At 35.7% G+C, this 26,601-nt stretch overlaps 2 protein-coding genes and 2 long non-coding RNA genes across 4 annotated transcripts; 2 read left to right on the forward strand and 2 right to left on the reverse strand.

The window, feature by feature from the left end:
- Positions 1-8,171: 8,171 nt before the first annotated feature.
- On the reverse strand, positions 8,172-11,339 carry LOC131545965 (uncharacterized). Its single transcript, XR_009272543.1, has 3 exons — positions 11,295-11,339; positions 10,865-11,109; positions 8,172-8,607 (listed from the first exon to the last, which is right to left on the reverse strand). It is a non-coding gene; the product is annotated as an uncharacterized LOC131545965 (long non-coding RNA).
- Positions 11,340-11,382: 43 nt separating this feature from the next.
- Positions 11,383-12,065, reverse strand: LOC131545958 (uncharacterized). Its single transcript, XR_009272540.1, has 3 exons — positions 11,955-12,065; positions 11,698-11,848; positions 11,383-11,441 (listed from the first exon to the last, which is right to left on the reverse strand). It is a non-coding gene; the product is annotated as an uncharacterized LOC131545958 (long non-coding RNA).
- A 5-nt stretch (positions 12,066-12,070) lies between these two features.
- LOC131545951 (uncharacterized) lies at positions 12,071-16,028 on the forward strand. Its single transcript, XM_058785207.1, has 4 exons — positions 12,071-12,370; positions 13,235-13,342; positions 13,941-14,148; positions 15,319-16,028. The coding sequence occupies exons 1-4, from the start codon at positions 12,192-12,194 to the stop codon at positions 15,802-15,804; spliced, it is 981 nt and encodes a 326-aa protein (XP_058641190.1). The 5' UTR covers positions 12,071-12,191; the 3' UTR covers positions 15,805-16,028.
- Positions 16,029-24,721: 8,693 nt separating this feature from the next.
- On the forward strand, positions 24,722-25,614 carry LOC131536856 (zinc finger BED domain-containing protein 4-like). Its single transcript, XM_058770014.1, has 2 exons — positions 24,722-25,032; positions 25,119-25,614. Exons 1-2 carry the CDS (start codon positions 24,857-24,859, stop codon positions 25,612-25,614), a joined length of 672 nt encoding a protein of 223 aa, XP_058625997.1. The 5' UTR covers positions 24,722-24,856.
- Positions 25,615-26,601: the final 987 nt, after the last annotated feature.

Genomic DNA, 26,601 nt, shown 5'->3' on the forward strand with positions numbered 1-26,601 from the left:
TTGACTGCTTTGATACATTCAATGAGATTATTATCTCTTTAACAATCCTATGTTTTTCTTGCGAACAAGGCGTTAAAAGTATCTTGCTGTTAAATGCACAGTGTTTTTGTTTACACCTTCAGTTCATGACAATTTCTAATAGAATTATTTTAATTTAATAATGTACAAATCAGCCAAGAACTCACATTCACATCTCCTGTGAAATGTTAATGTGTTAATTGTATTATTATTCTCAATCTTAAATGATTCCGAGTGTTCCGAGTGGATATTTTAGGATAAAATATTTTCAAAGATCCTTGTGCCACATTCTATATTCACACACATTACCCAAACATTTTGTTAAATATTTTATTAAATTAAGGAAATCCACATAAATACATATATGATGAACACGAACAAATCATAGAAAGAAAAAAAACACAACAATTTTCATACAGCTAAGTCTCAAGCAAATTTTTTTTTGGTCTGGTTTCAGAGTCGGCCTACTACATTGAAAAACTTTGTGATTTATACAGTACGTGTCTTCATGTAATGAGGTGTTAAACCTGTGAAACTGTAACAAACAATATTGAACATAAGCTAGAATCCAAAACTGCGAGCTTGTTTTACGTTCTGTAGATTATCTCAGTATGAAATCTCAGTTCACTTGCATTTTCAGGCTAACAGCTGAAATACAGACTTATGCTAAACCTATTTTTCAGTCCTTTAGGTTTGGTGAAATATATGTTATAAAATTCAACAACAGGCATGACAACTTTGTAAACACTTAACAACTAATATTTAAGCTAAATACATGATATTTAGAAGGAAAAAAAAAATATATATACTACAATATTTCAAGGGCCTGTGCTGTTGAATACAGTAACTTCATGCCGCATTTTTTTTTAATAAAAGTGGATCAGTTATAAAGACAATCATGACAACACACAGCTGCTGTTGTGCGTGTTTCCCCAGGATAAAACCTTTTGGTCAGATAAATACCTAAAACATGTGTCTGTGTGCTGGTGCAGACCGTCTACAACGGTCAAAAACATGCACCTTTCAATGAATTAAATACATGACATCTGTGATTTATTTATTAAAGTCATGTTTAGAGACGTGTACAAAGCAAATAGTGTTTCCACACTATCTTCAACTTGTAATGTGCAGCTTTCTGTTCTAAATGAAATAGATGTACATGTAACAGAGAAACGGTAAGATCTGTGTGTCCCGTGGCCGCTTTGTAGACAGACCAGAAAAAGCTCTACAGTACATCACAATCTCGGTTTAAACAATCTCTTGTAGAAGGACTATCCTTTTATTTTCTTATAATGTATTTGTTCATATTTTCCGGCAAACACACGCGAACATGATTGACCAGATTCTGAGAATAGTCTTCATCTAAAAACAATGAAAAAGTATAGAGTGATATCAGCTAGTGGGATAGGCCATCAAAATCAGCATTAAAACTTTAACAAATTTAGAAGAGAGGATTTCAGTATTAGGTATTTGTTATACTGATACATATTTCTGTTGCCCAAACATATTTCCTGTATAAACGACTGTCTATAACCTTTTCAAAGGGAGTGTAGTATAATGTCATGGTTCTTAATTGCGGTCACATTACCTAGGCTTTAATCTCAAGCGGAAATGTTAAAACGAGTACGACAAATAAAATCTGAAGCTCTAGATGTAGTGGCGCAAGAAAAAAAAAAATGTAAAACAACATTTACAAAAATATACCCAGATGATCATGATCAATATACCTTTTCAAGACTGTGTACGACCTCAAACTTTACTGAATGTGTAGCTTTGAGCACAATGGTAAGATATGTCAATTCAGTCGTAAGTGTAAAACAGCACACCTTAATTTTTGTGTCGATACTTAATGGGGTCTCACATCAAATAGATGCATAATCGTCCTAAAAAGAAATACCGACTTAGTCAAACACTCTCAAGAAATTTTCTTAATTTTCATTTATTTCTATAAACACCAAATGCTGATGGCTCTCAGAGAGAGAAGGCCTCACCTACAGTACAGTCATAGTAGTGACACATACAGTCCAACAAACAAAATGTGAGCCGCGCCGTCCATAATCCTGACCGTCTGACTTAGTAAAATGCCAGTCACAATAGATCAAGAGGAGGATTTCTGTATTCTGTATGCATTCTAGCAATTTTTCTTAAATGTATACATTTTTGCATTTTGTAATTCAATGATTTTTAGTCAATTTGCTTTGCGCAAAGATAATTCCTATGTAAAGATTATGTTTGAATTCTTTCTATGACCTTTACAAAAACGTGGAACATCATAGTTCTCAAAATATGTTTGCATTACATCAAATAAATATGACAGAAGTGGAGAAACAAAGATGTTTAGCACGTGCACACATTGTAGATGCTTACGTACACCTGAGATGTCACTTTATTTGTGTCAAAGAAGATGGTGACAGTGACTGATGACGTTCTTTAATGTTTAATGTCGTTGTGTTGAAAAAGATTCTGTGGACAAACACCTCGAGGGAAATAATTTGAAATGGAGGTTTGTCAAAATAATAAAAAGTTTGGTCAAATGTTCAATCATTTTCTTAAATGAATAAGTATGTGCTCGTCATGCTCTCTTTCCCATGCAAGGATTAGCATGAGCTTGCGGAGGAGTCTTAAAACAAATACAGCCAAACAAAGAAATGTGAATTGTGTCATCTGCTATCTGAGCAAGATGACTAAATCCAGTCATCCTTTCACAATTGTTTATGAAACAGATTTTCTGAATTCTATATGCATTATAAACATTTTCTCGTCTTCCTATACTCTCTTTATTAGAGATTTGGTCTCTTGAATGTATGAAAGGTTATGGATTAAATTTATCAATACAAGAGTGTGGAAATTTTAACATGCTCAAACTTAAATGAATGTGCAGCTTTCAGTGCAATAGTTTGATTTGTTTCAGTTGTAATAGTTTTAAGGCTAAAACAGCAAGACTTAATTTTCGTGTTGATGTTTCGTGTGTTCGCACATCATGGACAGACACAAAGTTGCACTAAAAGAAATTTCTCAAAAAGAAAAGACTGTTACTTAATTTCTTAATTTTCATTTATTCCTGTTATGATGACAGCTCACAAAGAGGTGTCTTCACCTAAAAACATACACAGTCCAACAAAAATTGTGAACGGCCATCTGAAATCTTGATAATATTGATAAAATCTAGTAATGTAAAACAAAGAAAAGAAAAAAATGTAATTTACAAAACACTGTGATTCTTAGATGAGACGCGTCCCTGACAAAATCTGTTGGCATGCAAAATACTCATAAATGTTTTAGCACAGCTATTTACACACATAGTATGAGAACTGTAGCCTACTTTGTATCGATTGTCATAGTAAATTCATTACCAGTTTATTAGGGTCAAAACGAAATGATGATAATAGTTGAAACATCATTATATTTTATATATATGCTAGTGCTTTAATCTTTTAGTAAACCATTTTTAGTGTTTAGTAAACCAAGTTTTGTGTTCTAGGTGAGAAATTTACACCAATAAAGTTTTCATGAACATTAGAAAACAACATGTATTCCCTGTGGCTGTTAAACATAATTTGAAATAATAAATAATTTGAAAACATAAGTCTGTCAAATGAGAAAGGTTCAGTCATACATTTACAAAAAAAAAAAAACAAACAAACAAAAAAAAACCTTTTCTGAAGTAAAAAAATTGTGTGTTTTTCACAAACACATCCAAAGAGTTTTCTACTCGTGTGAGAAAAGCACTTGGGTGCATTATCATCAGGCTATTTTAAAGAAATTAAAGAATAAAACTAAAGTTTAATTTAAAGACAATAGACAGCATGACTTACTTTAGTAGCACACAATGTGTTTAAAACTTTTTAAACATGTTTAAAACCGTAGGTGTAATTGTTTTACTGAGAAGTTTTAAGTGAAATGTATATTTGTTCTTTTACAGTACACATACTATCTACGGGCTACATTAAAATGAAATCATTTCTTAAATAACAACAAAAAAAAGTAAACAACATATACGATTTTGCTCGTACTTAAAATTTAGTATACTCAGATTTTGTGTGTGTGTGTGTGTAGTTCAGGTATACCCTACGTTATGGGGGACAGAGATGGCAACATCCAAAATCCATGTCCTTTTTGTCCCCATGAGGAAACAAAGCTTATAAATCATACAGAACAAAGTTTTTTTGAAAATCTTAAAACACACAAAGTTTTCTGTAAGGGTTAGGTTTATGTGTAAGGTTGGTGTACAGTTTGCACAGTATAAAACCATTACGTGTGTGTGTGTGTGTATGTGTGTGTGTTCATTGTCTAAAACAGGGCTTATTTCAAAATGTTTATTTGTTTGTCTTGTCATATCATGCTATGTACTTTTCATTTAAACAATGTCGTTTAGCACAATGGTCAACCATTGTTGTTTTATTGGGCTTTATAAATAAAATGAACTGAACTGAACTAAAGCATGATTCTGTGCACATCTATATGAGCGAATGCTGTAAAGCCATTAACACAAGCACAAAGAGGATACTGTCGTCCGCTGTCAGTTAGACCCCACAATCACCTTCACTGTCAGAAGTAAATGGATAGTTGGTGGTTTGAATAATTTTGAAAAAGACTGCTTCTCATAAGTTTATCTATTCAACCTACAGATTAGGTTGTTCTGATCCTACAGAGGTGTTAGCATACACACGTTGAGATGATAAAGAAAAACTTGCCCTGACATAGCACCTTTTTCAGACGCATATAGAAATTTTCATCAATTGGTGAATTCTTTAATTCTATGTTTCAGTTTTCATACAATCAAAACAGTGATGTCTTAGCTATCAACATTTAGCCTATAGATCAAGCAGAACTGAGCCGTTTAGGGGTTTGACATTAGACACGTGTTTGGATGCCCCCCAAAAACAAAGAACTACCCTCAGACACGACACCTTTCTTGATCCATACCTGGGAAAGCAGATGTCCTGACAATCTTCCTTATTCAGAGGCGGATGTAGACAAGCCGGTAAGAACAAATTGGTGACTAGACAATAACATATGCCATACAAATCAAACATACATTGGTCCTCTTAAGGAGCCACCACATCACCCATTACTCAGCCACTTTTTCCACAACCAGGAAGACCCCCCTGACTAGGCATTAACATATAACATACAGATCAAACAAACATAAGGTGGCAATACACATTCTTTGCTCAGCCATTTTTTCCAGAACCAAGAAGACCCCCAACACCTCCAGACTGAGCGTTAGCTACAGGCCAGGAAGGAACGCCATAAAAACCCTATGGCACCAGGTGAGTGATAAAAACATCGTAAATCCACTCATAAATCCAACAAATGTCATCTGTTTAGATCTTTTGATTTACAAACCCCTACTGTCATGTCAGTCAGGGCTGACAGGACCCCGGTGACGTGACAGTCAGGGGGACAGAGGGGTCATATACCCATTAATCAGGTCAGAAATCTACCCTGGTATACATTTGACATGACAACCTGTCAATCAACGCTGACAGGGTGCTCATAAATCCGGTCATAATTCATTATTGATGGACAGTATAGGATATAACTACTTCTCTTAACTGTTTCTTTTGCAGAGACTCACTGTGAATCATGAGCAGAAAGATCAGAGAAAGAGGATGAGCCATTCTGACTGACAGCATAGCAACACCTACAACAAATGCACAGTAGTTAATTTTATTTATTTATTTATTTATTTTTTTTACTGCATGAATTTGTAACTGTCTAACATCTTTCCCTGCCCACTTTTAACTTAAGTACCTTGGGGTCAATATGACCCCAATCGACTTTTCTTTAGTTAAAAAATATGTTTCCCTTCATCTCAGTGGAATAAGATTTTGTTACTTTTCAACATTTTATATCTGTATTCACATCAAACTAATAAGGTCTTTGGGGTCAATATGACCCCAATTGAAAATGAATGGGAAATGCGAAAAACCTATATATATATTTTTTTTATTTGTCAAAAAATAATAATAAATCCAGCATAAGTCTGAAAATTTTCACACAGAAATGAAGGCCTGGTACTAGATCACAAATGCAATGTAGAAAAGACAAGCTCACGCACACACACACAAAAACACACACGTGTGACTGCAACAAAGACCATTTTTTATAGAAATTGGCAAATAAAATCGATAAATTCTGCATAAATCTGAAAATGTCCACACATAAAAATTAAAGCCTAATACTAGAGCACAAATGCAATGTGGAACGAGAATACTCACTCACATACGTACACACATGCACACACACACACACGAACACACACACACACTCTCTTACACACATACCCACCATTCATATCTGCTTATTGCAGTTGTTGTTTTTTAGTTTAGTTTATTTATTTATTTTATTTACATTTATGTAAAAACTTGGTAACACTTTATTTTGATAGTCCATCTTTTGAGACTATACTAGTTATCAGTAGTCGTTTAGTAGCATGTCAACAGTGAATCAGTTGACATTCAACAACATTGTTTCAACAGACAAGTAACAGACATTCAACTAACTGCCAGTAGATTTTAAGATGCATTTCAAATTCTAATCTATTGATTTTTTTACTGCATGAATTTGTAACTGTCTAACATCTTTCCCTGCCCACTTTTAACTTAATACCTTGGGGTCAATATGACCCCAATCGACTTTTCTTTAGTTAAAAATATGTTTCCCTTCATCTCAGTGGAATAAGATTTTGTTACTTTTCAACATTTTATATCTGTATTCACATCAAACTAATAAGGTCTTTGGGGTCAATATGACCCCAATTGAAAATGAATGAAATGCGAAAAACCTATATATATATTTTTTATTTGTCAAAAATAATAATAAATCCAGCATAAGTCTGAAAATTTTCACACAGAAATGAAGGCCTGGTACTAGATCACAAATGCAATGTAGAAAAGACAAGCTCACGCACACACACACAAAACACACACGTGTGACTGCAACAAAGACCATTTTTATAGAAATTGGCAAATAAAATCGATAAATTCTGCATAAATCTGAAAATGTCACACATAAAAATTAAAGCCTAATACTAGAGCACAAATGCAATGTGGAACGAGAATACTCACTCACATACGTACACACATGCACACACACACACACGAACACACACACACACTCTCTTACACACATACCCACCATTCATATCTGCTTATTGCAGTTGTTGTTTTTTAGTTTAGTTTATTTATTTATTTTATTTACATTTATGTAAAAACTTGGTAACACTTTATTTTGATAGTCCATCTTTTGAGACTATACTAGTTATCAGTAGTCGTTTAGTAGCATGTCAACAGTGAATCAGTTGACATTCAACAACATTGTTTCAACAGACAAGTAACAGACATTCAACTAACTGCCAGTAGATTTTAAGATGCATTTCAAATTCTAATCTATTGATTTTACAAAAAGTGCCTGTTGACTGTCTATATGTTTTTCGCAAAAGATTGTTAACCAATAGTCAGCTAACTTTCTGTAGATTGTGTTACCATCTTCTAAGTTGTCTACCAACTACTCAAAATCAATGTCAGTTGAAAGTCTACAGTCATGTCAACTTATAATCAAGACCATATTACATCATTCTTATTCAAGAGTCTCAAACGTATCAGATTAATACATATTTTACACCTCGTTTTTATCAAAATCACTAGTTTAATATCTGTTGACAGTCAACTAAAGATTAGTTGCATATCTGTTGCTTTTCAACTAATCTAAAGTTTAGGATCAGCAGACTATTAGTAGGCATTCTCAACTAAACATTTGTAGATATATTTTAGGACCATCCAATTAAAGTGAAAAACAGTTGATAACAGTAGAAAGTCTATAAACTATCAACAGATCACATACAGTCATCCATTAATTATTTGCAACATATTTACCATTTGAAATGAGAAGTCAATACCAGACGATGCAGTACTATAGAATAAACACTATAGACAGGACAGTAGAGAAAATTATTTTATTAACAATATATTTATACAACCCATTGTTCACTAGGGTATCAGAGCTAAACAATCTTACTATATGTGGCAAACTTTACATGAATTAACATTATATGAAAAAACTACACTGAGGAAAAAAAAGAGAGAGACAAAAAAAACATGCTGCACATATGTCTTTACATTGTTGCACATATGGCTTTACCATGTTGTCTTATTGGAGGTGTGGCATAGGGAAAAACCAACTTGAACAACAGCCACCACCATTTCAAATTATGAAAAATAAAACTTACCTAGTTAACAATAATCTACTTAGACTTATCTAGTTAACATCCTGTTGCCTATAGTCAGTCTTTCTTGGCAGAAAAGGGGATGAGCTGTTTGTTGTTTTTCATTTCAATGATCTTTTCTGCCAGTTCACCAACTATTTTTTTCTGACAAAGTTGTGCTAGTTTCAAAAGTGTGTATTTACCCTTGAACTGGTCAAGGACACTTTTGTCTGCTATGTAAATCTCTGCGATTGCTGCCGTGTCTTTCACAGCATTTCTTGAAACGTGAGCTTTCTTGAAAGCTGTGGTCATCCTGAAGCCTCTTTGCACAAGTTTGAGGACCCGTCGATATCTTTTCACCACATCTGGGATTGAGGCAACTGAAAAGAAAACAATGAGAATAAATCACCAACGACTGTTGTGTCTTTTGTGCTGTCATAGTTGCAGGGATGGATAACTTGGATGAAAGTGTGTGTAGCTTATCATTTGATTCAGAACATTTATCGTAATTTATAGTAGGTAGTGTGAGGGCAGTCTGCTAATTAAAGCTGATTATTTGTTCTAAATAAATTCTGGTAAACACTGACGAATAACTTCACCGTAATAGGTAAGTGCATACATAGTGTATCTCTGTTTGCTTCATTCATAACATACACTATATTGCTAAAAGTATTGGGTCACCCCCTTCTAATGAACAGGTTTGACTACTTTAGTAATTTCCATGAGTACAAATCTTAATGTTTAAGCACATAATGATATTCTAGGGAATTGTGTGTTTCTAATTTTAAAGCAACAGTTTGGACAGAACCCTTTTCTATTATAACATGACAATGCCTCTGTGTATAAGGCAAGGTTAAAAAAGAAATGATTGATTGAGTCAGTGTGGAAGAACTTGACTGGTCTGCAGAAAGCCAAGTCCTGATCCAAGCTGAACACCTCTGCTGTGACTGTAAATGCAGATCTTGAGCCAAAAACTCTTTACCAAACACCAATGACTTGTACATATGGATACAGTCATTTTAGACACTTCCAAAACTGTTGCAACAGAGATGGAAATAAAATTTTTAAATACATGAATTATGTTATCTTTGTTGCCACAGTTTTGGAAGTGCCTTTTTCTGTTCTAAAGAAGGGGGTGTCCCAATACTTTTGTCCATATAGTGTATGTACAAGTCATTGGTGTTTAGTGATGAGTTTTAGGCTCAAGGTCTGAATTTACATTTACATTGAATCATTTAGCAGACGCTTTTATCCAAAGCGACGTACAAATGAGAACAATAGAAGCAATCAGACCATCGAGAGTGCAGCAGTATACAAGTGCCATGACAAGTCTCAGTTAGTCCAGCACAGTAGACGTAGGTAGGGTTTTTTTTTTTTAATTTTTAAGACAGACAGACATAATAGGCAAGTGTTAGTATTAGTTGGTCAGGTGCAGGCGAAAAAGATGTGTCTTTAGATGATTTTTGAAAATGGCTAAAGAATCAGCTGTTCGAATTGAGATCGGGAGGTCATTCCACCAGAATTTAATGTCACAGCAGAGGTGTTCAGCTTGGATTAGGACTTTGCTTTCTGCAGACCAGTCAAGTTCTTCCACACTGACTGAATCAATCATTTCTTTTTGAACCTTGCCTTATACACAGAGACATGTTAGAGTAGAAAAGGCTCCTGTCTAAACTGTTGCTTTAAAATTAGAAGCACACAATTCCCTACAATATCATTATATGCTTAAACATTAAGATTTGTACTCATGGAAATTACTAAAGTAGTCAAACCTGTTCATTAGAAGGGGGTGCCAATACTTTTGGCAATATAGTGTATGTAAGAAACCTGTAATAAAAATATAAGCTAGATATGGATCATCACTGATTCAAGAAAAACAAACAGCACAGAATTGTGGAGCACTGGCTCTGGCTGTAACAGAACAGTTAAGCTTTAAGTGATAGTTCACCCAAAAATGAAAATTATGTCATTAATAACTCGCCCTCATGTCGTTCCAAACCCGTAATACCTTCATTCATCTTAGGAAAACAAATTAAGATATTTTTGATTAAATCTGAGAGCTTTCTGACCCTCCATAGACAGCAAGGATCCTAACATGATCAAGGCACAGAAACATAGTACATTTATTTACATTTATGCATTTAGCAGACACTTTTATCCAAAGCAACTTACATTGCATTCAAGTTACAGTTTTTTTTACATTTTATCAGCTCTTGCTTTCCCTGTGAATCGAACCCATGATCTTGGCGTTGCTAGCGCCATGCTCTACTATTTGAGCTACAGGAAAGCACATAGTAAGGACATTGGTGAAACAGTCCATGTGACATCAGTGGTTGACCGTGGTAGGACCAGTGGATGATCAGAAAGCTCTCGGATTTTATCAAAAATATCTTAATTGGTGTCTAACGAAGATCTTACAGGTTTGGAACAACATGAGGGCGAGTAATTAATGGCAGAATTTAAATTTTTGGGTGAACTATCACTTTAGTGTTATGTCATTTAAAAGAGAGATGATAAGAGTGGTGTTGGGGGATAGTGTACATAATGCCTCAAATCCAATAAAAAACACTTAGCTAAAAATAATAACCTAAAAACGTAATACCTAAATAAATACAGCATGTTTTAAGCCTACCATACCTCTCTCTCCTTTTCTGCCTGATTTCTTCGTCTTTTTGTTTTCCTTCTTTCTTTTTTGCTTCTCTTCTTGCCATTCTTCTTTTTACGCTTCTTTTTCTTCTTTTCCTCATCCGACGAGACAGAGGTAGAGCTGGAGTCAGAGCTGGAGTCATCAGAGCTTGAATCGGTGCTACTATCAGTGCTGGAGTCCAACATCATGGCCTGTGGCTCCTCATCTTCAGTGGCTGTAATCTCCATGTTCCCATCTGTGAAATGATGAAACAAACACAAATAAACTTTAAAGTGTGACTTCACCCTCTGGGTAGAAAAATAATATGGAAAGGCTGGCAATAATATTTTTAAACATAGCTAAAATATTGTAGTGATACTGGCAGAATTCTTTTGAAGCCCACACAAGTTCTGGAGAGTCATCTGCTCTACCTGTACATACCTTGTTCTTGTGCAGACTTATCTTCAAGTTGCTTCTTGAGCAAGCCATTTTCCTCCTCCAGCTCATCCACGCGAGACTGGAGCATCTCAGCCTTCTTTTTCCAGAGAATCTGTTGTTTAACAGGCTTGAGACTGTCCATCTTATCAGCTGCAAAATATAGCATGAAAAATTACTAATACATGTCAGAGGGGAAAAAGGTCCAAACCTCGTAAGCACAGAGTCAAAAGCTGTATGCATTATATGACCTTAATTACGTCTCCCGTTAATTATGTTCCCGTGACGCATCGTCCAGCACGAATTTATCAATTTGCGTCTTTTAATTGACTTTGTATATAATTGCGTCACGCGACATATCAGCTTCATGTAAACTTTTTTTTTTTTTTCATTTATAAACACAACTTACCACTTTTGTTTGTGGAATCTTCTCCTTCTTCGCCCTCAGCGTTTCCCCTCCGTGCCATTGCCCGGGTAAAATGCATGGTACCCAGCAGCACACTGCTCCCGTTGCCAGGTGAGGGGCGGTAATGCGCTTGATCAAACATGTTATGTTTAGGCTGAGAAGAAAATTGAGATAGCGATTTTGGTTAACATGCAAGTAATAACGACCGGTCTCTAAAAAATAAAAAAAAGAACAATATTTCCAGTGGAGTTAACTCTTACCATTCTAGACCGCCAATTTTTTTTTCCCCCAGAGCAGTACGAGTTGGCCAATCCGATTGTAGAAGTGCTCGGTCACGTGTTAGCTCTGCCAACACTCAGCCATGGTAGGTGTGTCTGATAACATATTTAGCCAATAAAAAGAAAGTGCGCCAGTTTTTAATTTTTGGGTTGTCTTGGTCGTTAAATTGACAAACAGACACAGTTTGTGTCTGTTTGTTTGCTTGATCTGCCGGCTCTATGGATTCACTGGAGAGAAAACTTTTGACTAAAGTTTATGTCAGAGAAACTAAAAAATCATCTTTAAAATTAATCAAATGGTTGCAAATGATTGGCTTGTTAAAACGCAAAATTAAATGCAAAAACTGCGGGCATAAAATGAACATGGTTCCCTCCCAGACCAAGGACTGTTACATCTGGTAAGAATAAATTCTTGAGAACTATAGGTCTAAATTTTGTTTTGCAATAGGTAGTTAACCTTGTAGATAGGGTTTCCTCCTTAGCAAACATTAGTAAGTTATATTAGTAGAATGCCGCTATTCCTCTTGTAGGTGGGAATTACATTAATAATTGCTAAAAGTCTTAAATTAATTTTTTTTAATCAATTTAAGGTCATAGAAACTTTTAAATATAAATTGTATGAAAAAATCTTAGTAATTATTTGAAATGGTATTTTGGGGAAGGAAAAGCTAGAATCGCTATATGGCTTAATGTGTTAAACTTAAAAAAATAATAATAATAAAAAAGTATAAAAGTTCAAAAAGCTATTATTTAAATAAATGTTCTATTGGTGAGTGGTTTCCAAGCAGTTGGTAATGATACAGCACACAGTGATTGCTTTTGATCTACGGTTAATGAATAATGACAATGTATACAGTACTTGCAGTGTTCATATTGTAATTTATTGTAGATCTTTGTAAGAGAGCAATTTCTTATCATGATTTTACTTCCATTTTTAGCCAGCAGCTGGAAGTAGTAAAAACACAGATATTTCAAAATAAGAGTTTTTATAACATGGGCTGCCCATCATAACAAATACTACAGATTTAATTTTATTTTTTTAAACACATTAAGTATATAGATGTTACTATGAGCACAATAATCAATTTATAGTTTTTCTTTACACACCTGTATTTCACATATATATATATATATATATATATATATACATTAATTAAATATCCAACTTACTGTGTGTGTGTGTGTGTGTGTGTGTGTGTGTTGAAAGACAAATGTTACAATTTTTTGTATATCATTCAATTTGATTTCCTAAAACTTCCCAGGGAGTGTCGACGTAAAAGATGTGGGCGGTTGAAAAGAAGTGTCAGGTCAAAGTCACTCTTTTCACAATCACACTGCAGTCTATTCACATGGATGAAGTATATTCACAGGTAAGCAATGCAAGTGCATTTTCATAAGAACTATATTTGGAATATTACACTATTTGTATAGTGCTTTTGAGTGCATAGAACAATTGCACTACAGCATACGCTATAATAGTTTATGTTGGCATGGATTTAAAAAGATATTGTGGTCCATCTAGTGTAGCATTATATTACAAAAGAATGTTCTGTAATATGTCAGCGTAGTGTGCCATACATGTTACAATAACCAAAAAGTAAAAAATATTATTATTTTTTTTAATTTTTTTTAATTGTATCAAGCTGCCTATATTTTGACCATAATTGTAACTATGTAATGTACATTTCTGGTGACTGTATAGATGTGGCACTGTGTTGCAAGGAGCATCACTTTTAGTTACTGTACTATACAGTACTGTTTAGTCAGCTATGGTTGGTGGACAGAATGTGTTTTTATGCTTACAGTATGTTTTGTTATGTTTAGAATTTGAGCAGCAACATGTCAATAGTCAAAAAAAAAAAATAGTGTCTTTGCTTTGCAGTCTACTATTTCATAAATCATAGATTTTCTGTATGTGAAATATACTCTTCTTATTTAATGGTAATCAGTTTTGTTAATCCTTTGTAGATTTGCACAGGGTTTACATCTACGGCAAGTAGACATGCTTCAAGAAGGCATTGCAAAGAGCACAGCAACACTTTCTATGATGTCAACGAAACTCAGAAGAATTTGTGTAAAAAGCCTGGAAAAGCACCGAAAGAAAAAAAGGCAGAAAGTTGGTGGAGTTAATGTCGTTGTTAACATTGATGAGAGCAAGTTCTGCCATAAACGCAAGGTAATGTAATCTAAATGTGCAATGCACTTGACAAAACGTGTTACATTTTGTAGAACCTGAAAGAGCTAACATCAATATGTGTATCGTAGTTTAGGATATTTATAAGTAGTGGGGGTGGACATCACTTTCCCCAAAGATGTCAATCAGTTTATACTGATTGATTGTATATAAGTTTTGTTTACTTTTTTCTTATTTTCTTATTTTGTAAGCATATTTACCCAGTCAACAATTTGATCTCACAGTGATGTCACCATGAGCTCACAGGATACTCGTGATGAGGTCACAATGTGAGGTAACAGTGAGCTAAAAGTGTAACCTCACAGCGCCCTCACTGTGTGCTCATACTAATGTGAGGTCAAAGTGCACTCACTGCACAGAGACTAGGCACCCAGCATGCATTGCAGCATGAAGCTTTTGATTGTCACCATTGTTGAGATTCATACACCGATTCTTGATTCTCTTTGTGTTTAAATGACAGTAGTTCAAAATGTTTGTGTTTTATCATGCCTTTAAAATCCTTCATAAACGATTGACATTGCTGGGTCCTATACTGTATAATCACAGAGCTATTACTAAAAACTCTAGATTAATAACTCCTCACAAAGACTGCATACTGAATTTAGATGATGGTTGCAGTGTTATCATCAGTAACAAACCAATATCACCTGGTTGCGGTCTCTTTTTGGTTTTCCTTGCCATAACAAATGTGTTTTTCAAACACAGTTACAGCAGCCCCAAAAAATATGATATTATAAAGTCAAGGGTCAAGAGCCCAACTAAAGCAAACACTACTCACCACGATGGTAACGTCAAACAAAACAATAAAAAATCATCATCTAAATCTGTTAATTCTCAATAAGCACTTTTGTAGATGTCTGACAGAAATAAGAACCCCGCTCATCTTTTTGAGTTCACAATGAACTCATATATTACTCACACTGTGAGTATCACCGTATGAGAATGGTGTGATGTCACTGTGATCATCGTGTGATCTCACGTGTTGACTGGGTATTGTATTATACAGAATTTAAAAAGTTGCTTAACAATGAATTTAAAAGTTTTGGATGAAAAAAAGTATTATCATATAATTACACCTTTCTAGTAATACATTTTTACAGGATCAAGAGATTATTTTGATTATTTTCTAACACTGTTGATAATGTTTTGTAGTATGCAAGAGGACGCTTCGGTAACACCTGGAAGAGAAAGCGAACGTGGGTGTTTGGTATACTTGAGATCAAAGCGGCAAGCAGACGTCCAATTCTTCGCCTTGTGAAGAAAAGAAACAAGCAGACCCTTGTTCCAATAATCAAAAAACATGTCAAAAGAGAAAGTTTAGTTGTGAGTGATGAGTGGAGAGCATACGCCAGCCTTTCCCAGGAGGGCTACAAGCATGTCAGAGTAAACCACAGCCAGAACTATGTCGATCCACAAACAGGACTACACACTCAAAACATTGAGAGAGCATGGCAGACGTACAAAAGGGAAATATGGCGTATGCGGGGGAATCGGTCTGAGAAGGCCTTAAAAAAACAACTCTGCTTTATTGAGTGGACTTACTGGTTGGCCAGAAGACATAAACATGGTGTACTTGGAAGACTTCTCAAGGACATAAGGAATGGTAACCACAGTTTAAGATCTTTCTGTAAATGTTGATGATGCATTAACTCGATTAGCATACCCACTGTCATGAAAGGCAGAATTAATTAATTATTATTATTATTATTTTATTTTTTTTCCCTTGGTGTTGTTGGCCCAGTTTGTTTTCCCCTACACAAACCTTCAATAACACTGCATAGTAAAGACTTTGATTAATTGTAGTGCTGGCCATGCAATGCAGCATGTTTGTTTTGTTGTTGTTTTTGTTTTTCATGTAAAGTTTGCCACATATAGTAAGATTGTTTAGATCTGATACCCTAGTGAACAATGGGTTGTATAAATATATTGTTAATAAAATAATTTTCTCTACTGTCCTGTCTATAGTGTTTATTCTATAGTACTGCATCGTCTGGTATTGACTTCTCATTTCAAATGGTAAATATGTTGCAAATAATTAATGGATGACTGTATGTGATCTGTTGATAGTTTATAGACTTTCTACTGTTATCAACTGTTTTTCACTTTAATTGGATGGTCCTAAAATATATCTACAAATGTTTAGTTGAGAATGCCTACTAATAGTCTGCTGATCCTAAACTTTAGATTAGTTGAAAAGCAACAGATATGCAACTAATCTTTAGTTGACTATCAACAGATATTAAACTAGTGATTTTGATCAAAACGAGGTGTAAAATATTTATTAATCTGATACGTTTGAGACTCTTGATTAAGAATGATGTAATATGGTCTTGATTATAAGTTGACATGACTGTAGACTTTCAACTGACATTGATTTTGAGTAGTTGGTAGACAACTTAGAAGATGGTAACACAATCTACAGAAAGTTAGCTGACTATTGGTTAACAATCTGTTGCGAAAAACATATAGACAGTCAACAGGCACTTTTTGTAAAATCAATAGATTAGAATTTGAAATGCATCTTAAAATCTACTGGCAGTTAGTTGAATGTCTGTTACTTGTCTGTTGAAACAATGTTGTTGAATGTCAACTGATTCACTGTTGACATGCTACTAAACGACTACTGATAACTAGTATAGTCTCAACAGATGGACTATCAAAATAAAGTGTTACACTTTATTTTGATAGTCCACTTTAGACATTCTACTAACTGTAAGTAACTTTGTAACTACGTGTCAACTAATTCTCATTAATTTGCAACTACATGTCTACACTGTAAAACCCAACAGTTAGGGTAACTCAAACCATTTGAGTAAACCGATTGCATTAAAAACCTGAAAAGTTAGGTTAACTCAAACCGTTTGATGAAACTTATTGTATTAAAATATTTAAGTTTTTTAAAACTAATAGTTATGAGTACTCTGAACTTATTTCAGCTGAGTTCACTAAATAAGATATATGCCCAACAAGTCACGGTAACTCAAACCGTTTGAGTAAACCGATTGCCTTAAAAACCCAAGTTAGGATAACTCAAACAATTTGATGAAACTTATTGCCTTAAAACATTTAAGTTTTTAAATCTAACAATTATGAGTGCACTGAACTTATTTCAGTTGAGTTCAGTTAAGTGATTAATTAAGTGCTGATTGAGCATTAGTGATGAACACCTGCTGTTAACAAACAGAATCACTGAAGAAAAGAGAAACACAAGAACAACAACTGACTTCAGCCATTGCTTTAGATGAAATCAACTGAAATAAAATACATTAAATCTCAAGATCTGATTAAACAACCCCACAAACAGCATTACCAGCTCCACTTATTAATAACCAGACTGACTTTATTTCTGTCAGACATCTACAGAAGATCTTATTGAGAATTAACTAAGGTTTAGATGTTGATTTGTTTCATTTGAAGTAACCATGTTAGAGATCAGTGTCTGCTTTTGTTGGGTTCTTGACCCTTGACTTTTGTGTTACTAGTTTTTTTTTTTTTTTTCTGGCTGTTGTAGTCATGTGTTCCTCGAACATATTTGTTGCAACTCAGAAGTCCAGAAAAAATTATTGGTAGTTGGTTGTTATATGTTTGTCATCTGTAAGTGAGCTGATCTAATTGAGAGTGAAGATAGGCTCATTGTGTGTCTAGTCTCTGATTAAATGGATGTTGTATTAATTATAGTAAAAGCGATTCTAAGAACCACCAGCTCTGTGACAGTCAGTTAATGTAAAGGACTTTCTAAACAGTTTGTCCAGAAAAAGTTTTAATCTATGGTAGAAACTAGACTCACACAGACATCAAGAATCAGCTTATGAACCTCAACCATTAAAAAAAAAGAAAAATCATGATGCAATGCATGCTGGGTACTATCATAGTACAAAACTCATCCATGGCTTCCAGTATGCATTGCAGCATTACTTTTTTAATGGTCACCATTGTTGAGGTTCATAAGCTGATTCTTGATGTCTGTGTGAGTCTAGTTTCTACCATAGATTCAAACATTTTGTCGACAAACTGTTTAGAAAGTCCTTTATATTAACTGACTGTCAGAGAACCACAGGCTCTTAAAATCGCTTTTACTATAATCAATGCAACATCCATTTAACCAGTGACTAGACACACAATGAGCCTATCTTCACTCTCAATTAGATCAGCTCAGTTACAGATGATCGTCATTACAAATATACAACAACCAACTACTGATCACTTTCTCTGGGTTTTTGAGTTGTAACAAATATGTTTGAAGAACACATGATTACAACAACCAGAGAAAAAAAAAACAACAACTAACACAGAAGTCAAGGGTCAAGAGCCCAACTAAAGCAGACACTGGGGGGAAAAAAATAAATCTACTATGCTCAGTTTCTTTTAATTTATTTTTAAAGGGGTCATATAATGCCATTTTTGTACAAGCTAATATGATTCTTTAGGGTCTAAATTGAAAGTTTGTAATATACTTTAATTAAAAATTCTCATTAGTATTGTAAGAAAACACTCATTTTACCTGGTCAAAAACAGCTCTCTGTTCAGCACACCGTTTTAGTGCGTGTGTTTTTAAATGCTAGTGAGCTTTGCTCGCCCCGCCCCTCTGTTCTGTAGGGCGTTTTTTGACACAACACACGTGGAGTGTTGCCTTGACAACAGTTGAGGGTATATTTTGAAGAATGGCAGCGGGAGTCTCTGAGGATACTGTGCAACCGTAACGTTTTGTTCATTATAAACGTGGGATTAATTAATTATATTGAGAACGTTGTAAATAGAAAACATGCATGTACCCTGAATGTAAACATTAGCCACATACATCGTGAAGCGTGCTAGTGATTTGCAAAGATTAATATAAAGATTAATATAAAGGTTAATTAAACGTTACACTCACTTCTTCTGGAGGTTCAGCAGGAACACGAATAGTTGGTACCGATTCTTTTTTCAGGAGCAGCTTCTTAGCAAAACCAGCTTTATACTGACCTTCATTTATAAAGCAGTCTGGTGAAAAATGATTCGCGCAAACATGAAAACATTGAAGTTGCTCGTGGGGAATATTCCCTTCAAAAGCGAAACACAGCCACTGTGTCTTCAGCGGTTCGGACTTAGGAACATCAAAATGACTGCTGTGTTCATTATTGCACCCGAGAACAGAACACCACAATCGCTTAGACACCATTCTGCTCATAGACAGCTCCAGCGTATATCAACAATGACGCGGACTATGATTGACAGCTCGCTCGCGAGCAAGGCGGGTCTGTGTTGAAACACTGCTGTCAATCAACCATCGTGGGAGGGCGTCCGACCGTGTGGCGTCTGCGGTCGAGCGGCTTGATTTGAGACAGGGTAAAACAAATAAGGAGATAAAAAAAACCACTGGATGGATTTTTATCATTTTATGATGGTTGTGTACAGGCACTGCTAACACACATTCCAGTACAATCAACTTGTAAAAGTGCATGTACCATTATATGACCCCTTTAACAGACAGAAGTGCAAATTAAAAAAAAAAATTCCATCTAGATGTGAAAATACTAAAAATTATTACATGTTATATATATAAAATCTGTTTTGTTTTCATTGTGAGTGTGTACAAATAAAAGCAGACCTTTATACAGTGATTATTAATCAGACAATTAGTGTTTAAAGTTGATTCTGCTGGTATAAGGAAACAGTTGAAGTGATCGCGCCGGAGCGCACACACACACACATCAGTTCCAGCATTGCTAACTTGACAGCACAGTTGGTACTTTATCAAAATAAAATACAGTGAACCAAACATCAGCGCACGTGCCTCTGTGTCACCGTTGGAACACGACTGAAGTACAAAGCCTATCATTTACATAATAAATAATAGTTTAGCATTCAGATATGTTACATCGCAAATATGGAAATATTATGGAATATTTGGATTTGTGCCGGATGAGAGAGGTAGGACACACGAGCACAAAGCCCCATTTCGCAAACAGTTGAGTATGCAAGCCTTTAAAGTATACTACTTTGTCAGTCTATGTGAGAGACGTGTTCAGAATCAGCACATAGTCACTGTCTAGTGGGCTTTGTTTTCAATTGCGCAACTCATGGCATTCACTGTTCTTCTGCTGGCGGTTATCAAACAGTGTTGCATTACTGCGGGCGCCCCCTTCTGGATTGGGGGTGAATTGCCTGTATTCGTCGTAAGACCTCATGCACCGAACCGAGATGCCCGTACCGTGACGGTTCGGGACACATACATGTACCGTGCCACCCCTACTAGATCTTGCACATGAGTTTCTGCACAGGGAAAGACCGTGGCTCAGTAAACACTGGGACAACTGATCAATCAATTTGTAAAACGTCACCATTGGTATTTATCAACAACAGGCAGGACCGTTATATCATGCTATTATTTTATGCTAGTTAAGGTAACTTAGCCCTATAATATGAAATGTACATGTTCTAATACAAACCCAGTCGGCATCAATGCTCCCTGTTGTGCAATGGATGGATTTATGCCAAAAAAATGGTTTCAACTTCTGTTTCATCACAAATTGACTTAATTAACTGATATTGATACATTGTAAATGATTTAAAAGGCATCATTTAATTTTTTTAACTTAAAGTGTACTTTTCTTTCTCCATTAGGGTGTGGCCAAAGGTTTCATTGGTGCTTTGTCATCACTGCAAGATTTCAGATGCAACCCAGTCAGTTCTTCCAAGGCACCAAACACCAGACCGCTCCACTGCAACTACATACTATGTGTACCTTCAAGACTAGGAGTTTATTGTTTTCATTCCAGGTAATGTGTGTAAATGTTTAGTGTTTACTACAATTAAAATGTGCTTTATTGTTCTCAGTGGCATCTACGCTAATATTAGCCTGTTTCATTCTTATTCCGAGGTCACCATAGCCACCCAGATCAAGTCTGTTTCCAGATCAGATGGTGGATCAGCACCTACACTGTAAAAAATTGCTGTAAAATTTACAGTAACTTAATGGCAATTTTGGTTACTGTAAAATCAATAATTACAATTGTACTGTAAAAATACAGCAAACTCTTGCATGCTGTAAAAAAAAATTGTCTGTGTGTGTCTAAATGTTTCCGTAATACTAAAAGTTTTGTACATAAGACATTTAAAAAATTTCAGTAGCAGTTTGTCATCTCATTCAGGGTCATATAGCGATTGTAAGCAACACACGTAACTAACCAAAAAAAAATCTACACAATGTCTTTAAAGAGCAGCCTCTGAATGAAATCAGTGAATCAGGCCACTAGACAATGATTAGAAAGTCATGTTTTTAGTAACTTTATTATTACAAATTAAGTGTTTGCAGTTTTATATTAAGAACTATTTCTTCTTAGTAGACTCAAATGAAATAAGTAAACCAAATTTTTACACCGTCACAACAATTTTTTTACAGCATGCAAGAGTTTGCTGTATTTTTACAGTACAACTGTAATTATTGATTTACAGTACTCTTGTAAATTTACAGTCTTACTGGCAACCAAAATTGCCAGTAAGTTACTGTAAACTTTACAGCAATTTTTTACAGTGTAGAGACGACCTCTACAGCCCTGAATGTCAGCGGAAACCATGTCAGCTAGATGAGCTCCAGAGACAGATCCCCAGTGAAGGCCTCGTTGGCCATCGGGCCAAGACCACAAGAACCAGACAAGTCCTCTGCTCAATCTAACCTGTGCAGGAATTAAACCACGCCACACTCAAAAAAATGATTCGGTCTAAATTTACATTTTATGTAATTCAATTGCATAACAATTTTCCATCCATTTAGATGACATAGTTTTAACATAAACAAATCAATGAACTTAACGTGATTCATGCCTGTATCATAGGTGATGGCTGCGTAACGCGAGAACCCAACGAGATCTGGTGCAGAATCCAAAATGGCGGCTCCCCGCTGCTAGATTTCATTCATATATATTTTTTTTCCTCTATCTCTTTTTCTTCTCTCGTTTTGCTTCTTTTTTTTTTCTCCTTCCATTTCAAAACTGGACTATAAAGCTTTGCAACCTGGATTACCTTGAGGATTATATCGACACGCATTATAACAGACTCTACAGCACCATGAACAAGGACAAACCAGACGACAACAAAAAAAGTAAAGGCAATCTCACTCCAAACTCCAAAAGACCCCGTCCCGATTCACTATCCAGCACAGGTACAACACCATCCACATCACCTAAACCGCCGTGCTGTACAGAGGTAAGCCACATTCTACTCTCCATTGAAAATAAACTTTCCGGACTTGACGCAAGGATCGCTCTAATAGAAGTAATACACAAGGGCTTTCAAGAACTAGCTTAGAATTTACCCGTGACAGCAGCGCGGATTGATAGAAATGGAAAGAAAATAGTGCCGATTAAAACTGAGGTATGAATTTTGTCAGGCGTGTTTTTTGTGATGTAAATTAATCAAGCTTTGAAACGCAAAAAATAACAGTTTTGAGGCCCCGGAAACTAACCGGGAGTACTATCTTGAAAAACTTCCAGCGGCCAGAACTCTGACCAGGGAGGTGACTAAAGGGTGGGTCAGTGTGTATGCACTATAGTGCTGGTAAGGATTGCATACAACTTCATGTCTTAAATGGGCGAACTAACCCTTTAATATAAAACTGCAAACACTTAATTTGTAATAGTAAAGTTACTAAAAACATGACTTTAACTCAAATCGTTGCATTTTGTCATCAGCTATAGCACACATGCATGTGGTAAATCACAAAGAGATCATCAGTGTATCAACAACTCTACAGTTACTGTCTTTAAATAAAGCAGCAGAACATCAGAATTTGTGGCTCATCATTGACTGAAGCACAGGCTCTACTCTCCACCACAATGGTGACCCACAAAACTAAATTAGATCTCTCTTGTGCAAAATAATACAGTTCAGTTAAATATTTACTCTCCTTATAGATAACACCTGCTGTTAACAAGCAGAATCACTGAATGAAAGAGAAACAAGAACTACAACTGACTTCACAGTCTTAGATGAACTCAACTGAAATACAAGACATCATTAAATCTCTCAAGATCTGATTAAACAACTCCACAAACAGCATTACCAGCTTCACACATTACAATTTGACTTTATTTCTGTCATATGTCTATAAAAATTATTTGAGAATTAACAGAAGTTTATTTGTTTTATTGAAAATGTTTCGTTTGACCTCACCATTGTGGCGGTCCAGTGTTAATTTCGTTGACTAAATATTTTCGTCATTATTTTCGTCACGAATATATTTTTGCGGACGAAAACGAAACGAAAACTAAAAAAAAAGTCGCTGATGGAGACTAAAACTATGACTAAATTAATTGACATTATCGTCAACGAAAAAAGGACGAGACGAAAATAGACGGTGACGAAAATACAATCAGCTGACGGGAGAGATGTGAGGAATGAACAAAAGAACCAATCGGCAAAAGCGGAACAGGCGAGACTGCATGAGAAGAGAACCAATCAGAGCCAATCTTTGACCGAGCTCCGGGAAGGCGGCATTCGAAGAGCGATGTCTAAAAAGCGACAACATGTCCACAGCCGGGAGAAAAAGAAGGGAGACTTGTGGGCACACTTCACGTTTGACGACGAACAAAACAAAACAAAGTGTAAAGCATGCGGAGCGGTCATTAGTGGCAAGAACACAACCAATTTGAAAAGACATTTACAGACGAGCCACCGGACATTTTCTCAAAGGTAAATTCACAACGATTTCTTTTGAGCTAAACAAAATTGGAAGACTGCAGTGCGTAGATGTTGTAACATTAAATATTACGAACTGAAAAGTACTGTAAAATAGACCCTTCAGGTTAGATGAGAGCAACATACAAATACATAAAATTATGCTACATACATTTGATTAATACTAATGTTTAGTATATTTCATAATGTTCTAGGCTACTTGTTGACAATATCACAAATATTTATAGATTAGTCATGTGAAACGTGACTGTTCACATCATAGCATTATACATACTAATCTAGCAATATTGTGGTATTTAAAACATACATGTACAATATTGCTAGACAAAGGAATACCTTATAAAATCTTGTTACATTTTTTTATCCACCTAGCTAGCTGCCAACTTATTATATTTACTTTTTTCACTCTTTTATTTGCATTTAGTGCTTTAATATTTACTGCTTGTGCAAATAAAGTGATTGCAATGAATAAATAATATAAATGTATTTAAACTATTTTCCTTTTTTATGTCACAGCTACAGAAGTCTCCTGATGAAGGTGGTGAACCAAGCGCAAAAAAGGCAAAACTATCCAATCAAAACATTGCAGAAGCACTGTTAGGTACTACAAAGTACAACAGCAATGCCAGAGAACAGCAAGTAAAAGAGGAGGCTATAGCAAAATGGATCGGACGTTCAGGGTTACCACTCACTACAGTAGAAGATGATGATTTTATTCTCATGATAGAAACATTTGATAAGAAGCTGACAGTGCCAAAGAAAACAAAGATAAGTAATTTGATTGAAAACAATATGACGAAGAAAAGACAAAGTTTAAGAAACGACTGTGTGGTGCTCGTAAAGTGTCAATTGGAATTGACCTATGGACTAAAAGGGACTGTCTGCATCATTCCTTGGCATAAGTTGTTGCTTTTTTTGTGTTGATCAAAACAATCCAGAACACATCCTGCTTGCTCTTGAACAAGTTGCCCATCCACACACTGCCCAGTCCATTAAGGCCTGCGTGGATAAGTGCATGCAGGAATGGGGCATTTCAAATGACAAAATTGTGACTGTAATAACGGACAATGGTAGCAATATGGTAGCAGCATTTAAACACAGTACTCAAGAAGAAGAAGAGGCTAGCTCAGATGATGAAGAGGAGTCCCCCCGAGGTGAAAGTGATTCAGAGGAGGAGATTGAAGACCATCGGTAAACCACTTTTATTCATAATTTAATTTGACAGTAAGTTAATGTATTACCTCATTTACCTGATATTTTTACTTTCTTTTTGGTAGCTATCAAAACATGGAGATGGATATGGAACGGATGCCATGTGTGGTTCACACGCTGCAGCTTGTGGTCCACATGCTAAACAAGGAGGCAAGTGTGAAGCGACTCCTTGACAAAGCACGATCAATTGTGAAGCTCTTTCGCAAGTCATCTGTTGCTACACAGAAGATTTTGGATAAGTGTGGCCTAATTGTTGTGAATGATTGTCCCACGCGCTGGTCAAGTACATATTACATGATTACACGACTCCTCAAAGTTAAAGATCCTCTTTGCGAAATAGCAAATGAGATGGGGTGGGACAACTTACTCTCTAGTGAGTGGCAGAAGCTCAGCTCATTGCATGAACTCCTGTTGCCTTTTGCCGAACACACACAGACTCTTCAGAGTGACACGATGTCTATGTCACTGATCGTCCCTGCCCTCTTAGATTTACATAGCCACCTTACTGATTTTGAAGAAAACACAAATCATCGGGATTTTGCCACTCTAGCGCGAAAATGAAAGTCAATTTGAACCAGCGCTTTGCCTGGGCATTAGATCCATCAGATGAAAAGTTCTCTCCACTTGTTGCTGCTGCTTTCTTTCTCAACCCTACTGTATCTGATACTCTCCTTGATGTGGCTGATGACAGTGTTCAGGAACTTTTTAAGCAGGCAGAGGGGTATGTTGTCCAGTGCACTCAGAGTCAAGAGACTCACCCTGATGATGATGTGGAGGTCGAGGAACTGAATGGACCAGAGCCTGACCCTGGACCACCATCATCCTCCTCAAGGCAGCCAGTCTTCAGATTGCTGTCCAAATGCCGTGCAAAGCCTAAACCAAAGTCCTCCACATGTAGCATCAGGCAGCAACTAAGCAAGTACAAGGAGGAGCTCTCACAGCCCATTACTTGTGATTCAGGAATCCAGTTTTGGCTTGGGAAATGTGACACATTTTATCACAGCTTGAAACCATTAGCATTAGATCTGTTAGCAATGCCGGCTTCGCAAGCTTTTGCGGAGAGGGTTTTCAGTGTCACAGGTGACCTAACCAGGGGAAAGCGTAACAGAGCAAAAGTCACTTTAGCACGAAGTGCTTTCTTGAAAATGAATAGAGGTAAATAAGTGTTAGTATTCTGTGGTTGAAATGCCAGCATTGTGGTAGCAAGAAGAAAATGTTGTTCAGTGCACTTTAGATTCAAATTAAAGCTGTTTGCACTTATTGTTCAGCTCAGCTGTAAGCTTTAAGGTCCTGGACCTAACTTTATTTTTCTTTTATTGATGGTGAATTGGCAGCTAGTTATTGTTTACATTACCATGACAGTGTTTGTTGCTGCTGCATAAAAGCTTTTTTGAATTGAAATAAAGACAGTTGTGTTGAAATAAAGTTACATTTGTGTTTTATTTGTGTTTTGTATATTTTGGTTAAGTTTGTTTCCTATACCAGCGGTAAAAAATTGTCTAGTAAATCTGTTATTGATTTTAGTCTTATTTTAGTCGACTAAAATAC

The sequence above is a fragment of the Onychostoma macrolepis genome, chromosome 01 (genome assembly GCF_012432095.1).
Source record: "Onychostoma macrolepis isolate SWU-2019 chromosome 01, ASM1243209v1, whole genome shotgun sequence".
Taxonomy (NCBI): domain Eukaryota; kingdom Metazoa; phylum Chordata; class Actinopteri; order Cypriniformes; family Cyprinidae; genus Onychostoma; species Onychostoma macrolepis.